Source organism: Trachypithecus francoisi, unplaced genomic scaffold (assembly GCF_009764315.1).
Source record: "Trachypithecus francoisi isolate TF-2019V2 unplaced genomic scaffold, Tfra_2.0 Lachesis_group11, whole genome shotgun sequence".
Taxonomy (NCBI): Eukaryota; Metazoa; Chordata; class Mammalia; order Primates; family Cercopithecidae; genus Trachypithecus; species Trachypithecus francoisi.
This window is the reverse complement of record NW_022681456.1, coordinates 78,100,918-78,116,467: the sequence shown is the minus strand read 5'-3', so window position 1 is coordinate 78,116,467 and position 15,550 is coordinate 78,100,918. Positions and strand designations below refer to the sequence as shown.

Genomic DNA, 15,550 nt, shown 5'->3' with positions numbered 1-15,550 from the left:
TTTTTTTTTTTTTGAGGCGGAGTCTCGCTCTGTCTCCCGGACTGGAGTGCAGTGGCCGGATCTCAGCTCACTGCAAGCTCCACCTCCCGGGTTTACGCCATTCTCCTGCCTCAGCCTCCCGAGTAGCTGGGACTACAGGCGCCTGCCACCTCGCCCAGCTAGTTTTTGTATTTTTAGTAGAGACGGGGTTTCACCGTGTTAGCCAGGATGGTCTTGATCTCCTGACCTCGTGATCCACCCATCTCGGCCTCCCAAAGTGCTGGGATTACAGGCTTGAGCCACCGCGCCCGGTGTAAAACAAGATTAAGAAGTCACCTCCTAAAGAATGTCCCTGACCCCAAACCCAAGAGAGGCAGGGGGCTCCAGACCCCACCCACCTTCTTCATCCACAGCCAGCACTGTGGCTCCACGACTCAGCAGGGCCTGTACCACAGAAGCTAGACCATTCCGGGCAGCAATGTGGAGTGGCCTTGGAAAAAAGGAAAAAGAAGGAGCTTGATGCTAAGCTGCCCTTCCACCTCCAGACAGGGTGGCAAGGGTGCTGAACAAACACTATGGGCTCCAGAGAGCCTCTGAACAGCAGCCACTCTTTCGTCACCCACCGGCCTCCCCCAGCTAGAAGCCCCCTTCCCCAGGCACTCACATCTGCAGCGCACTGTTGGTAGCATTGATAAGGCCAAGGTCTTGGGTTTCTGCCAGGATCATGAGGGCACATTTCTCATGGCCCTGAGGGAGGGGAACAGAGTGGAGACTTGTGAAGTAGAAGTGTGGCAGGGTGTAAGGCAGGAGTTGGAAGAGTAACAGGAGGACAAACAGCTGCCCCACCAGTGGGATGCGCTGGACAATCCTCGCTTCTGCTCTAGTCCCCTCTACAACCGAGACCTACCTCTCTTCATCAAGCTCTGCCCCTTATGCAGTCCCCCAATCACTTCAGGTAAGTACCTTGCTACAAGCCAAGTGGAGGGCTGTGTTCTTGTTCTCATCCAACACAGTAAGGTCTGCCTTCCCTCGATACAGCAGAAATTCTACGAGAGAAATGTGATAGAGGGACTGAACCCTCCCTCCAGAGCAGCAGCCATCCCGGCTCTCCACTTTGCATCCCGTCTGCAGATGGCGAGACATCCAAAGACAACCCTCCTGATTTCTGAACCCCAGCCCCAGCCAGCCTCCACAGGCAGGGCTGACCCATCCTGCAAATGCCCCAGGGGAGCTCCTCCCTTCCACAAGTGGCCCCTACACACCCACAGCAGCGGTCTGCCCGTTCTCAGCCGCCGTCATGAGCGCAGTGCGGCCGGTATGGTCAGTGGCGTTCACCTCGGCTTGGTGCTGCAGCAGCATCCGGAGCCCAGAGACATTGTCTGCGAAGGCAGCGGCGTGAAGGGGGGTCCTGTAAGGGGGGGATCAGGGTAGATTGAAATAGGGAAGAGTATACTGCCCAAGCAGAAAGAGGAAGCCAGAGGCAACTGGACTTCTCCCCAAGTCTTCCATCACTCACCGTCCTTTGGCATCTCGGCTGTTCACAATCTTGGCACCCAGAGCTCCCAGCAGCATCTCTGTGGTGCTGTCCTGGTTATTAATCCTAGAGGAAGAGGGAGGAGGGGTCATCAGGAAGGACAAGGGAAGTAGGCTACCTGTCCTAAGCTCAGGTCATGGGCCCTCGCAAGAAGGGTTGACGCAGCAGAAGGGACTTACACTGCACAGTGCAAAGGAGTGAAGGGGTTTCCTTCCAGGTATGAAAACGGGCTGTGTTCAAGTAACAACTCCAGACAATCTTCATGTCCTGGGCATGAGTAAGGAAGAGTTGTGATGGAGAAAAACAACAAGGTTCCCTGTCTGTCCTGTGTCTTGACACTCCAGTCCACTTCCAGATTCAGATCAACCCAGGTCCCTCCCACAACCCACCCGTCCTCCTCTACACACACTCCAACACATACTCCTGTGCCTGTGGAGGGCCCAGTCTAGTACCAGTGTAGGAGGCCCAGTGCATGGGCGAGTATCCGCTGTAATCCACCCCAGCATCCAGGGGGTCTGTGGAAAGGGCAGCCTGCAGCAGGGTCCGCAGTACTGCAGTGTGGCCACAGGCTGAGGCCAGGTGAATGGGTGTGCGGCCCTTAAAGTCTCGGCACAGCACAAATGCGTCGTGGTCCAGCAGGGCAGCCAGGCAGTCCTCACAGCCAGTCACTGCCTGTGAGTAACATGGGGGTGTGAAGGGGATGAAAAGCTCCTTCTTTTCTGCTGGCCTGTTGCTTGAGTCTGGCTCAGAAGTAAGAACCACTTCCAGGGCTCCAATCCTTGTCTTTTTTTTTTTTTTTTTTTTTGGAGACAGAGTCTTGCTCTGTCACCCAGGCTGGAGTGCAGTGGCACAATCTCGGCTCACTGCAACCTCTGCCTCCCAGGTTCAAGCGATTCTCCTGCCTCAGCCTCCCGAGTAGCTGGGATTACAGGCAGATGCCACCATGCCCGGCTAATTTTTTGTATTTTTACTAGAGATGAGGTTTCACCATGTTAGCCAGGATGGTCTTGATCTCCTGACCTCGTGATCCGCCTGCCTCGGCCTCCCAAAGTGCTGGGATTACAGGCATGAGCCACTGCACCTGGCCTCAATCCTTGTCTTTACAACAATTATTCTTTTTTTGAGACAGAGTCTCACTCTGTCACCCAGGCTGGAGTGCAATGGTGTGATCTTGGCTCACTGCAACCTCTGCCTCCCAGGTTCCAGCAATTCTGTCTCAGCCTCCTGAGTAGCTGGGATTATAGGCATGCACCACCATGCCCAATTAATTGTTGTATTTTTAGTAGAGACAAAGTTTCACCATGTTGGCCAGGCTGGTCTCGAACTCCTGACCTCAGCTGATCCACCCGCCTTGGCCTTCCAAAGTGCTGGGACTACAGACGTGAGTCACCACGCCCAGCCCTTTACAACAATGATTCTAAGTGTTAAGGACCCACATCTCCCTCCTTGACTCTCTCTATGCCAATAGACAATCAGGATACTAAGAGTTAATACTGGAGCTCTGGAGTGAAAGACTAAACGGAGAGAAGAAGGAGACTAAGGGATCAAAAAATCTTGTGGGAGGAGGAGGCAGCTGAGGACAGGTGGTCGTGGAAGAGGATCTAGGTGGTGGTGACATTATGCGATGGGATGGGGCTAGCAGGGTATCCCAAGTAGAGTGGGTGGTGAGCACTCAGTTGTACGTGATTACAAAGCACAGATATCGGCCAGGCACAATGGCTCACGCCTGTAATCCCAACCCTTTGGGAGGCCAAGGCGGGTGGATCTCATCATCAGGAGATTGAGACCATCCTGGCTAACACAGTGAAACTCGGTTTCTACTAAAAATAAAAAAATTAGCCGGGCGTGTAATCCCAGCTACTCGGGAGGTTGAGGCAGGAGAATCGCTTGAACCCGGGAGACAGAGGTTGCAGTGTGCCGAGATCACGCCACTGAACTCTAGCCTGGGCAACAGAGCGAGACTCCGTCTCAAAAATAATAATAATAATAACAATAATAATAATAATAATAAAACAAAGCAGAGATACCAGGGAAATCAGCTGGGGATGTCAGGGACTCATCCTGGAGCAAGCACAAGGCTCAATAAGATCCTGGCCACAGCATGGGCCTGGTGGCTCGCGCCTGTAATCCCAGCACTTTGGGAGGCCAAGGTTGGGGGATCACTTGAGCCCAGGAGTTCAAGACCAGTTTGGGCAAGATGGTAAGATCCCCATCTCTACAAAAACTACAAAAATTAGCTGGGCATGGTGGCATGTGCCTATAGTTTCAGCTACTCAGGAGGCTGAGGTGGGAGGATCACCTGAACCCAGGAAGTCAAGACTGCAGTGAGCCGTGATAGTGTCACTGCACTCCAACCTGGGCAATGGGAGTGAGACCCCGTCTTCAAAAAAAAAGAGATTGGGCACAAAATCCTGGCTTGCCTCCTAGACAATTGGATTCCCTACTGCTGGTGAGTCCCATGCTCCCACACTGAGGCCCACATGCAAACAATCCCCCCCAGAAGCTCACTCACCCCGCGGTGGAGGGCGGTGCGGCCCCGGAGGTCAGCAGCATCAGCTGTGGATCCTTTCTCTAGCAGCAGATGTACACAGTCCACATGGCCATTCATGATGGCCAGCATCAGTGGGGTCCTACAGAGGGGCAGGAAGAGGAGTGAGGATCCCACAAGGACTGGAAAACCTGCACCCCACCCTGGCCCACACTCACTGTCCATAGGCATCCATGACATCTGTGATGTCAGCTCGTTCCCCACTGTCGATCAGCAAGTGCAGGGAGTCAGTGTGGCCAGAGGCAGCTAGGGGAAAGGGACCCCGCGTCAGGGCAGGGCCAAGAGGAAGAAAGGAGGCGAGGTCAAGCCTAAAGGACTTGGGGTCAATGTTACAGGAAGACCTGGGCCAGAGAGAAATCTCTGAGGATAGGAAGCTATGAATCAGGGCTTGAAGTCTCCATTCTCCTCACCCTACTCCACTTTCCAGCCCCATTCCCAATCCAGAAGGGATCTGGCATGGCAAGGGTAGGGCAGCAGCCTAAAGAGGGCACTAACCAGCAGCGTGCAGGGGTGTCCACTTGCGCTTGCGCTCCTTGATGAGGGCAGAGGCGCCGTGGGCTGTAAGCACCTCCACACACTCAGTAGAGCCGCGCTCCGTAGCCAGGAAGAGTGCGGTCCGGCCCTTGTGGTCCCTTACGTCCAGATTCACCAGCGTCTCCGCCAGTGTCTTCAAGGCTTCACAGTGACCGTTGTAGGCCTGGAGGGGTGCAGGCAACCAGTGCACACAGCTTGGGACCTTCCCTGCTCCTCCCTTTCCCTTCTCTGCTCTTGGGGTCCATGGGAAGCTCAAGGTCTTAGTCCTCGACACGCTCCTTGGGCCCCTCAAGGCTTCCTACCCTGCATTGTGTTTATCCCCTCTCCCACAAAAAGGCAGAAGCAAGGATAACTTCACAAGTGCTGGCACCTTTGTTAGGGCCTGGGAACAGGCAGGACAAGGAAAGCAGAAGAAAAAGATGTGGGACTCACAGCTAAGTGCAAAGGGCTGACTGGAATGGTGCTCTCCACATCCTCCAGGCAGTTAAAGGACATTTCTAAGAGCTGCAATGGACAGGAAAGTAGGTGCTGAGACTCTGGAACTCCTAAGATAGTACCCCAGTCCCCGACTCGCAGTAATCCCCACTAAGCCTCTGGATCTAAAGACCACATTTGATTGAACCACCCTTAGTTTCAGAATCTACAAACCCTGTGCCCCTGCCCCTGCCTCCCCTCCTGCAGGCCAGGCCCCAACACATACCAGTTCGAGGTTCTGTCTGTTGCCATAGGCGGCTGCATAGTGCACAGCTGTGTAGCCCTGCCTGTCCCGCAGGGAGGGGTCTGCACCGTTATCCAGTAAGAACTCCAGACAGCTGGGGAGCCAAGGGTAGACTATGAGGCAGGGACAGGCCCAGCCCAGGAGGGCACAGACCTGGGAGGGCCAGAGGAGAGGACCAAGGGAACCCCTTCAGGCCTACCTGACCGCCACCTGTCCTTAGCTCTAGGTAGGTTCTCTAAATCCTATCCATTCTTCAATCCTAGCTCCAGACCTACTTTACCTTCTCAAGGTCTGCCCTGAACCCCTCTGGCTTCAATGCCCTCCTTTATCCTCTGAACGTTCTCCTAGAGAACCTAGAGCATGATGTTCAGTTATCAACCTTCTGCTGACTGACATGCTTTCCCCACCTCCAGGCACACCGACCCCTGCCCTAGGATGCTTTCTCCTCCCAGCCCAGCCGAATAAGTCCTGTTCATCTCAAACTCAGTCCCAGCTTCTCTCCTCTGTGAGGCCTTTCCTAACCTTCCCTGGGAAAGGTACCTCTTCCTCTGTGCTCCCTTGGCAGCCTTCTCATACCTTAGTAGTAGTTATAGTAGTAGTAATAATAATAAAGTATTTAGCACTTACTGTCAAGCACAGTTCTAAGTACTTCATATATGTTAAATAATTTAATCCTCATAAAGATCCTATGAAGTAGATACTATTTTTATCCCTACTGTGGGTGATGAAATTGAGGCATAGAGAAGTAACTTGCTGCAGGTAACAGCTGAGCCTCTTGGATTTTAGTGTCCTTTTTAAAAAAATAAATCCTAGGCCAGGCAGGGTGGCTCATGCCTGTAATCCCAGCACTTTGGGAGGCCAAGATGGGTGGATCAAGAGGTCAGGAGATCGAGACCATCCTAGCTAACACGGTGAAATCTCGTATCTACTAAAAATACAAAAAATTAGCCTGGCATGGTGGTGTGTGTCTGTGGTCCCAGCTACTTGGGAGGCTGAGGCAGGAGAGTGGCGTGAACCTGGGAGGTAGAGCTTACGGTGAGCCAAGATCGTGCCACTGTACTCCAGCCTGAGCGACAGAACGAGACTCCGTCTCAAACAAAACAAAACAAAACAAAACAAAATATAAATAAATCTTTTAAAAATTATTTAATGTATTTATTTTAAATAGAGACAGGGGCCTGGCTCAGTGGCTCACGCCTGTAGTCCCATCACTTTGGGAGGCTGAGGTGGGCAGATCACCTGCGGTCAGGAGTTTATGGCCAACCTGGCCAACATGGTGAAACCCTCTCTCTACTAAAAATACAAAAATTAGGCTGGGCGTGATGGCTCACGCCTGCAATCCTAGCACTTTGGGAGGCCAAGGCAGGTGGATCGCCTGAGCTCAGGAGTTCGAGACCAGCCTGGGCAACACGGTGAAAACCCCATCTGTACTAAAATACAAAAAATCAGCCAGGCGTGGCAGCGTGCACCTGTAGTCCCAGCTACTCAGGAGGCTAAGGCAGAATTGCTTGAACCCAGGAGGTGGAGGCTGCAGTGAGCTAAGATCATGCCACTGCACTCCAGTATGGGCAACAGAGTGAGACTTGGTCTTCAAAAAAAAAAAAATTAGCTGGGCATGGTGGTAGGCACCTGTAATCTCAGCTACTCGGGAAACAGACGCAGGAGAATCACTTGAACCCGGAATGCAGAGGTTGCAGTGAGCCGAGATTGCGCAACTGCACTCCAGCCTGAGTGACAGAGCAAGACTCCATCTCAAATAAATAAATAAATAAATTAATTAATTAAATTTAATAAAATAGAGATGGGTTCTCATTATGTGTTAGCCAGGCTGGTCTCATACTCCTGGGCTCGAGCAATCCTCCCACCTCTGTGCTGGGATTACAGGCATGAGTCACTGTGCCTAGCTGATTTTTGTGGGTGTTTTTTTTTTTTTTGAGACGGAGTCTCACTCTGTCACCCGGGCTGGAGTGCAGTGGCCGGATCTCAGCTCACTGCAAGCTCCGCCTCCTGGGTTCACGCCATTCTCCTGCCTCAGCCTCCTGAGTAGCTGGGACTACAGGCGCCCGCCACCTCGCCCGGCTAGTTTTTTGTATTTTTTAGTAGAGACGGGGTTTCACAGTGTTAGCCAGGATGGTCTCGATCTCCTGACCTCATGATCCGCCCGTCTCGGCCTCCCAAAGTGCTGGGATTACAGACTTGAGCCACCGCGCCCGGCCGGTTTTTTTTTTTTTTTTAGAGATGGGGTCTCACTATGCTGCCCAGGTTGGGGTGCAGTGGCTATTCATAGGCATGATCATACTGCACTATAGCCTCAAACTCCTGGGTTTGCACGATCCTCTTGCCTTACCTGCACCTGCCTCCTGCGTAGCTGGGAATACATGCATGTGCCACCGTGCCCAGCAAAAAATAAACTTTTTGTTTTAGAATATTATCAGATTTATAGAAAAATTGTGGGCTGGGTGTGGTGGCTCACATCTGTAATCCCAGCACTTTGGGAGTCTGAGGCAGGAGGATTGCTTAAGCCCAGGTGTTCGAGACCAGTGTGGGCAACATAGCGAGATTCCTGTCCTACAAAATAAATTAATTTAAAAAAAAGAAAGAAAAAGAAAAATTGTGAAGATAGTACAGGGAGTTCTCACATACCCCTATACCTAGTTTCCCCTGTCATTAAATCATCTTACATTAGTATGCACAAGTGTCCTTTTGTTTATCTTTCCCAACAGATTACTAGCTTTCAAAAGATAGAAATTTGGGACAATTCTTCCTTTTAAAATTTTTATTTATTTATTTATTTTTTCGGAGACAGAGTCTCACTCTGTCGCCCAGGTTGAGTGGACTGGCGTGATTTTGACTCACTGCAACCTCCACCTCCCTGGTTCAAGTGATTCTCCTGCCTCAGCCACCTGAGTAGCTGGGATTACAGGTGCCTGCCACCATGACCGGCTAATTTTTGTATTTTTAGTAGAGATGGGGGTTTCACCACGTTGGCCAGGCTGGTCTCGAACTCCTGACCTCAGATGATCTGCCTGGGGTTGCCCCGAGGCAAAGTGCTGCGAATGGCCTCCCAAAGTGCTGGGATTACAGGTGTGAGCCATCGCATCTGGCCTATTTTTAATTTTAATTTTTTTGAGACAGAGTCTTCTTCGGTTGCCCAGGCTGGAATGCAGTGGCGTGATCTCGGCTCACAACCTCCACCTCCCTGGTTCAAGCAACTCTCCTGCCTCAGCCTCCTGAGTAGCTGGGATTATAGGCGTGCGCCACCATACCTGGTTGATTTTTGTATTTTTAGTAGAGACAGGATTTCACCATGTTGGTCAGGCTGGTCTTGAACTCCTAACTTCAGGCTATCAGCCTACCTCAGCTTCCCAAAGTGCTAGGATTACAGGCTTGAGCCACCACACTCAGCCTCATCTTTTATCCTTAGTATCTAGCATAGTACTTGGAAACTAGTAACTATATATTCAGTTAATGCTTGTGGAATAAACAAATTATTTTGTACATTTAGCTTTTCTAATCCTCTCAAGAAGACTGGCTGGGCACGGTGAGCCAAGATCGTGCCACTGCATTCCAGCATGGGCAACAGAGTGAGACTCTGTCTCCAAAAAAAAAAAAAACATCCATTTCATTCCTTTAGGGAAGGAACTGTTTCTCATACTTCCGGGTTTTTTTCCCCTGAAGCTCCTGAGCTTCAATCTCATACTTTTTGTCTTTGCCCACTATGGACTAAACCCAGAGAGCTCAAGACACACTGCTGGCTGACCAGCAGTACAGCAGCAGTGTAGGGTGGAGGTTCAGAGTAGGTAGGAGGACAGCAGGGCCAGAGCTTGCATGGGTGGGAAAGCACATCCCAGGGGCCCTCTCTGCTACTCACAAGAAGGCCTCCTTCCTGCGGGACTCCTTCAGTGGCTCGTCCTCTTCGGCATCATGGCTGGAAGGTGTGTGGGGTTCCGCTCTGGGGAGGAGAGAGAGAAAGTTAGGGCCAGGCTTAGGGAGGTGAATGGGACTGAGAAGGACCAGACTGGCAGCCTCACCTCCTGTAAGTGTCGGAAGCGGCAGCATAGTGGAGGGGAGAGCAGCCTTTACAGTCAGCCTCGTTGACACCGGCCCCAGCAGTTACCAATGTTACTGCACACTGGTAGCTACCATTAGCAGCTGCATAGTGCAGTGGTGTCCTGAGGAAGAAGTGAAGGAGGGTGGGGAAGAGAATCAGAGACAGATCCGAATGCAATCAGATGTGCAGCCAAATGCTGCTTCATAACATTCTCCTTATTTAACTCTCCAATCTCAACCCTTCCTCCCTCTACCATGTTTCTCTAATCAGACATTCCCTATGTTTACCCCTGCATATCAGCATACCTGCCAAATTTGTCCCTCCTCCTTAAGTCAGCTCCACTGCTCAACAGCAAATTAAGACATTCAACATTCCTAAAAGAAAGATGTGTTAAGAGAGTTATAGCCTCAAAGGGAAGCCACAGGCTCAGGGTGGGGCTAAGGAGGGATAGAACTAGCAAGCCCTTTCTGCTGTAACTGCTCTCATTGTGAGAGGGGGAATAGATCTGGGCAGGCAAGAATGACAGGCCCAGACCTTTGCCCAGCTCCCTGCTCAAAGGATGGCAGAAAGAAAGAGAACTCACCCTCCGGAAGCAGCAGCATGAAGACAGGTACGGCCAAGGTTGTCAGGTGTATTGATGTCAAACCCAGCTGAAAGCACATGCTCATTGCTGAGTGAAGACACAATGCTGTACAACTGACCTGGAGGCACAGAACAGCCACAGGTCACATCTGAGAGTGTTCAGCAGGGAGGGAAAGGTCTTTGCTCCCCTCTACACCTGCCAATCCCCAGCCCATCAGCACGTACCTGAGGAAAGAAGCTTACGACAACAGTCAGAGAATCCAAAGAGAACAGCTAAGTGCAGGGGGAACATGTCATGGATGCCACGCCTAGAGACAAGTTGAGGAACTCAGTCCTTGGGTCAAGGAGGGACCAAGTAAGACCTCTTCTTTGACCCACCACCACCCTAGAGTCAGGGAAGGAGGTTCTCCAAGGTGCCCTTTGGCAAGCTTCTCTGTGACTCCATGGTTGATGTGAGCAGTCTGTGCAGATCTGGGCAGCCCAGAAGTGGAGTCAGGGCCCTGACTCACCGGGCGGTATCTGCGCCATTGGTCATGAGGGTGCTGATGAGCAGCTCGTGTCCGTAGCGAGCAGCCACATGCAGTGGCGTGTTCCCAAATTTGTCGGCACAATCAATCTCACTGCCTGCGAGGGGATACACACACACAAGCTCAGGCGGACCTCAGGCTTAAGACCACTCTCGCGAGCTAGCCACGATTTGAGTGCCTACTATGCATCAGGTGTGAGGCCCAGGATTCTACATGTTTTATCCTGTTTCTAGGCCTTAGGAGACTGGGCAGGGCAGAGCAGGGCCATTTCCACAGGTCCCTTGGTCAGAGTTCCAAGGGCCTATCCTACTGGAAGAGGGTAGGAGAAGGAAGTTGGGGAGATTCTAGAAATGAGTTCCTTAGGGGAGGAAGGGATGAGAGCACAAAGTCTCCCAGGTCCATACCATTCTGGATGAGGATCTGGGAGCGTGTGAAACGGCCATGGATTGCAGCCATGTGCAGAGGACTTTTCCCTTCTTTGCTCTGTGGAAACATGGTGGGTTTTTGTTTTTGTTTTTTTCCAGTGCAAAGCACAGAGAATGCCCTATCTCCCTTCCAAGGACATATCTCTAAGGACAAAAGGGTCATATGGCACCTTCTTAGCCCACTCTCTCCTGAGTCCCTGGCAAGGTCTGATTATCCCAGGAAGCAAGTGGATAATTCCACGAGAGTTATCCAGATACAGTCAGGACCCCTAGAGCCAGGTTTCACTCCCCACTAGTCTAAGCCTTATCCCTTCAGGCACCTGGTAGTTGACGTCAGCCCCATTATTAACCAATAGCTCCAAGCAGAGAGCGCCATTGGTGGAGACTGCAGCCACATGCAGTGGCGTGAAGCCCTTGTCATTCGGCTGGTTGACATTGGCTCCGGCATTCACCAGCTCAATAGCCACAGCATCCTGGCCCAGGTAGCAGGCGATGTGCAAAGCTGTGTTTCCAAAAGCGTTGGGCTCATCGATCTGGATATTCAGCAGTGAGAGTAAGGCGGTATCAGTTTAAACAAAGTAGAAGCCAGCACATGTAGCCTACAGATCCCAGAAATCCAATGACTGCCTCAGTTCCTCTGGGGTTTCTGACCCAAGGTACTAAGGTACTCAGAGTACTATGGCTCAGGTAAGCATTATTCAGACCCTCTCTACCACGCCCTTCCAACCTCCCAAAACTACATCAACAACCCAATACCTCATATCTCCATAACAGACTCTATAATCTCCTACTCACTGCTCACAGTCCCCAACCCCAGAGCTCAAAGCCCTGACCTCCGCTCCCATCCGAAGCAGGTACTTCACCACTTCAATCTGGCCACTGGCAGCAGCTGTATGGAGCAGCCCATAGCCCTTGCGGTCCTTGCAGCCGAGGTCTGCTCCCCGTGCCACCAGCAGTTTCAGGACCTCCAAGTGCCCTGTGAAAAGAGAAGACACTCTAAAGGAAGTAGAAGGTAAACTCTAAGGCCCGGCACTCCTCTCTTCAAAGGCTGCAACCCCATATCCCTGCCCTAGGAATCCTAAATGTCAAATTTCTGATTTTCCCATGTATTCTCTCTCACCTAGAAAAGCTGCCCAGTGTAGAGGCTGCCGCTCCTTTTTGTCACAGACATTCAGGCTGGCTCCCTTGTTGAGGAGCAGGTTCACCGTCTGTATCAGGATATGAAAGACATCTGTTTAGAGCCAGATTCGTGCCCTCAACCTACCTAAGAGCAGAGGCCTCATCTCCTGAAAAGGCTGAGGCAGCCTAATGCCTTTTTCCATGAGCAAAACAACCTGGAGGACTTGAGGGAACAGCAGAAGCAGGCACTAAGGAGGAGATACTGGAGAGATTTGGAACTTTGAGGGAAACAAGGGAGTCTCTTCAGGTGATTTGGTGGTTCTTTTTTTTTTTTTTTTTTTTTGAGACGGAGTCTTGCTCTGTCGCCCGGGCTGGAGTGCAGTGGCCGGATCTCAGCTCACTGCAAGCTCCGCCTCCGGGTTTACGCCATTCTCCTGCCTCAGCCTCCCGAGTAGCTGGGACTACAGGCGCCAGCCACCTCGCCGGCTAGCTTTTTGTATTTTTTTAGTAGAGACGGGGTTTCACCGTGTTAGCCAGGATGGTCTCAAACTCCTGACCTCGTGATCCGCCCGTCTTGGCCTCCCAAAGTGCTGGGATTACAGGCTTGAGCCACCGCGCCCGGCCGATTTGGTGGTTCTTAAACTCTTGTCTTTGCAAATGTGCTGAAAGACACGGATTCTCTTCAGAAAGGCACGTATGCAAATATTTTCTACGCAAAATCCAAGGTTTTATCAACCTCCTGAAGTCCAAGTTAAGAATTTTAATCTAGTCTGACCATTCATTTAGCGCTTGAGTTTTAGTGTTTATATAACCATCTGGGCTGCTTCTCCTTCAGGCTTGAAGGCCTAGAAGCAGGGAAAGGTGAGTAGGAAGGTAAGAAAAGGGAAAGCCCCCGCTGGGCCTGGATGGGAACAGTTCTCACCTCAAGATGCCCACTATGCACTGCATGGTGCAGAGCACTGCGCCCGCTCCTGTCAGCCACGTTGAGGCTGCTCAACAGGGGTGCCAGAGCCTCAGCACACTTGGTGGCCCGGTTGGCAGCAGCCACATGCAGTGGTGTCTGCCACAGCTTGTCCCGGGCATTCACATCTGCTGAATGTGCCAGCAGCAGCCCCAGCACCTTCTGTTGAGGGGCAGGGGACAAAAGAGAGAGTGGGAGCGGGAGGTAAAACAACAGGAAATGGAAGGAATAGGTCAGCATAGCATCTATAGCCCTGTTTTCCCCAGCACAGAGTCTCTTCTCATTCTTCCAACATACCTAGCCTCTCAATACCTACTTCCCATCTTCTGGATTTTCTTAGAACTTGAGCTCTTCCTTACCTTGCTGAGTAAAACAAGGACCCTTTGCTCTTCTTCAAGCCACCTGACTCGCCAACTTAGACCATGAAAATCTTCCCTCACACATACATCCTTTCCCAAACAAATCTACACATGGAGATCCACACATCCCAACCCCCCACCACTTCTAGGAAAACGAAATGCTCTTGCTACACCTTGCCCTGAACACCCTCTTTAGCCTTCTCATAGGCACCAAAATTATTTTCAGTATCTCAGTAAGCAAACAGATACCGGTTCCTTTGCAAAACCCGAGCTAACATGCCCCTCCTAACCACCACCTACCTCATTCCCACTGGCCTCGGCCCCTCCCCCTGGTAGCTGGAGCCAGGGAAGTGATGAACTGAGGAAGAGGTCCCCCTTTCCCTGTCTGCAGGGCTGATGGGAATAGGGCAAAGGACCCAACTGATGAAATATGTTTGGCCCCTGTGCTGTCAACTTTCAAGCTGCTTGAGGGCCAAGGATGCAACAGATTACTATACCCATCACCCATCACAAGGAAAGAAATCTCAGTGCCCAGAGGGGGATCAGACTTAAGGTGGCCCCCCAGGGAGGGATGAGTCACTCAGGCCTGGCAGCAGGGCCCCCGCAGTCTGCCAGCCCAGTGTTAAGCTCTCCCTGAGTCACATCAGCTGGCAGCACTCAGCCCCCTTACCAGCCAGTTCTAGGGGTAGGAGGGAGGGGCCAAGATTTGATCTCCTCACTACCTGGGGTAGAACAGCTTGTAGGGCTGAGGACTGAAGCTCCTTGACCCTTAACTTCCACCTTTAAGCAACTCATCCTTTTTGAAAGGGTAAAAGAAGGTGGGGGCGCATACCTCGTTTCGGGAGGCAGCAGCACGATGAAGAGGGGTCAGCCACAGTGTGTCCTTAGCATTGACATTAGCACCTGTGGGGATATAATTTCCTATTTTGATGGAAGGTGGGGAGGGGGTATGAAGGAAGCCAGTAATCAGGCCAGGAAATCTGAATGGAGCTGGAGCCTTGCCTGGACCAAGCCGGGGAGAGCAATCCTTGAATATCAAAAAAAGACTCCTCCCCTCCCTTCCCTCCCTATGTGCCACACCTTCCAGCTCCCCACTTTCACCTGACATCAGTAGCAACTGGAGGATGGGGACATCGCCTACGTAGGCAGCAGCATGCAATGGAGTTCGCCTCTCTTGGTCCTGGGAAGGCAAAAAAGAGGAGGGACTGTGGGCGCGGGGTGAGGGGGCTATCACGGACCCCAGCCCAAGCCTCAGAGCTCCAGGCCCTTCCCCACAACCTCTTCCCGTAGTTTCTGCAGGGTCCTAAGTCCCAGTACTGGGTGTCAAAGGCAAGCACCTAGGGAGGGTGGAGTCAGGGCCAATGGGCTGAGAAGCCGGCTCCTTTTTCCAGGAGGGGTGGGGGCGCTGCAGACTCCGGAGGTTCAGAAGAGAACAACGTTCCTGGGCATCCCCAGCCCAAGTGATCTGGGCTGCAAGCCTGACCTGCTCTCCATCCCCAAATGCAGAGTAGGCTTTCACTCCAGGATGGAAAGAACTGCGGCCTCATCTGAGCAGAGGAGACACGGAGCCGCCCCACCGGTGGGGAGGGGTCCAGAACACGGGAGCCAGGATTCCGGTCTCGCCATCCTCCCTGCTCCCAACTCACCAGCACATTGATGTTCTCCTTCTGCGAGAGTAGGGAACGCACTTCCTCCACATCTCGGCTAAAGATGGCCTGGACCAGGGGCGGCTGCAGGGAGAACCGGCAATCTGAGAGCGGGCTGGAGCCGGAGCGGAACCGGTGTGGGGGTGGGGGTGGGGGAGCACCCAGGTTTGGGGGGGGCGTCCGTGGAGGGGGTCCACTCTGGGGATTCTGGCTGGAGCGGGCTCCTCCGGTTGCCAGGTCCCCAAGGACACCGGCTCGGTTGAGGGGAGCGCGGCATGGGGCGGGGCGGGAGCTGCGGGAGCCCCGGGCTCGGGCCCAGCCTAGGCCGCACATCCCCGGGCTCGCGTGGCGGTAGCGCGGAGCCCTGGAAGGAGGAAGCGGGGAAGAGGAGGAGGGCTGACCTGGTCCGTGATGCTGAGGATCCCCATGGCCCGGCCCGGGCTCCGTCCGCATCGAGCTCCCGGCGGCGGCGGCGGCGGCTCCACCGGGGACACGGAGCGGCCCAGGCGGCGGCTGCGGCGGCGGCTGCAGGGAGAGCGCGGCCCCGCCTACCGGGGGGCGGGCGAG

The 15,550-nt window shown here is 52.8% G+C and overlaps 1 protein-coding gene across 3 annotated transcripts in view; it reads right to left on the bottom strand.

Annotated features, from left to right (window-relative positions):
* Window positions 1–15,550, bottom strand: part of ANKRD52 (ankyrin repeat domain 52) — a 21,454-nt gene extending 5,904 nt beyond the window's left edge. The window contains exons 1-27 of one of the 3 annotated variants that reach the window (XM_033221687.1): window positions 15,385–15,550; window positions 14,984–15,067; window positions 14,439–14,517; window positions 14,170–14,240; window positions 12,940–13,140; window positions 12,019–12,106; window positions 11,732–11,874; window positions 11,219–11,431; window positions 10,878–10,956; window positions 10,456–10,570; window positions 10,172–10,254; window positions 9,948–10,065; window positions 9,670–9,738; window positions 9,345–9,485; window positions 9,185–9,265; window positions 5,296–5,407; window positions 5,028–5,099; window positions 4,557–4,758; window positions 4,220–4,307; window positions 4,026–4,143; window positions 1,966–2,185; window positions 1,693–1,780; window positions 1,496–1,579; window positions 1,242–1,387; window positions 943–1,025; window positions 644–726; window positions 378–469 (exon numbers count right to left, since the gene is read on the bottom strand). In XM_033221687.1, coding sequence (XP_033077578.1) covers window positions 378–469; window positions 644–726; window positions 943–1,025; window positions 1,242–1,387; window positions 1,496–1,579; window positions 1,693–1,780; window positions 1,966–2,185; window positions 4,026–4,143; window positions 4,220–4,307; window positions 4,557–4,758; window positions 5,028–5,099; window positions 5,296–5,407; window positions 9,185–9,265; window positions 9,345–9,485; window positions 9,670–9,738; window positions 9,948–10,065; window positions 10,172–10,254; window positions 10,456–10,570; window positions 10,878–10,956; window positions 11,219–11,431; window positions 11,732–11,874; window positions 12,019–12,106; window positions 12,940–13,140; window positions 14,170–14,240; window positions 14,439–14,517; window positions 14,984–15,067; window positions 15,385–15,411 — 2,980 coding nt within the window. In that variant the 5' untranslated portion in view covers window positions 15,412–15,550. Of the gene's footprint in view, window positions 1–304; window positions 470–643; window positions 727–942; window positions 1,026–1,241; window positions 1,388–1,495; window positions 1,580–1,692; window positions 1,781–1,965; window positions 2,186–4,025; window positions 4,144–4,219; window positions 4,308–4,556; window positions 4,759–5,027; window positions 5,100–5,295; window positions 5,408–9,184; window positions 9,266–9,344; window positions 9,486–9,669; window positions 9,739–9,947; window positions 10,066–10,171; window positions 10,255–10,455; window positions 10,571–10,877; window positions 10,957–11,218; window positions 11,432–11,731; window positions 11,875–12,018; window positions 12,107–12,939; window positions 13,141–14,169; window positions 14,241–14,438; window positions 14,518–14,674; window positions 14,938–14,983; window positions 15,068–15,384 lie in introns of those variants that run through there. The other 2 variants (XM_033221689.1, XM_033221688.1) reach the window with 2 other exon arrangements.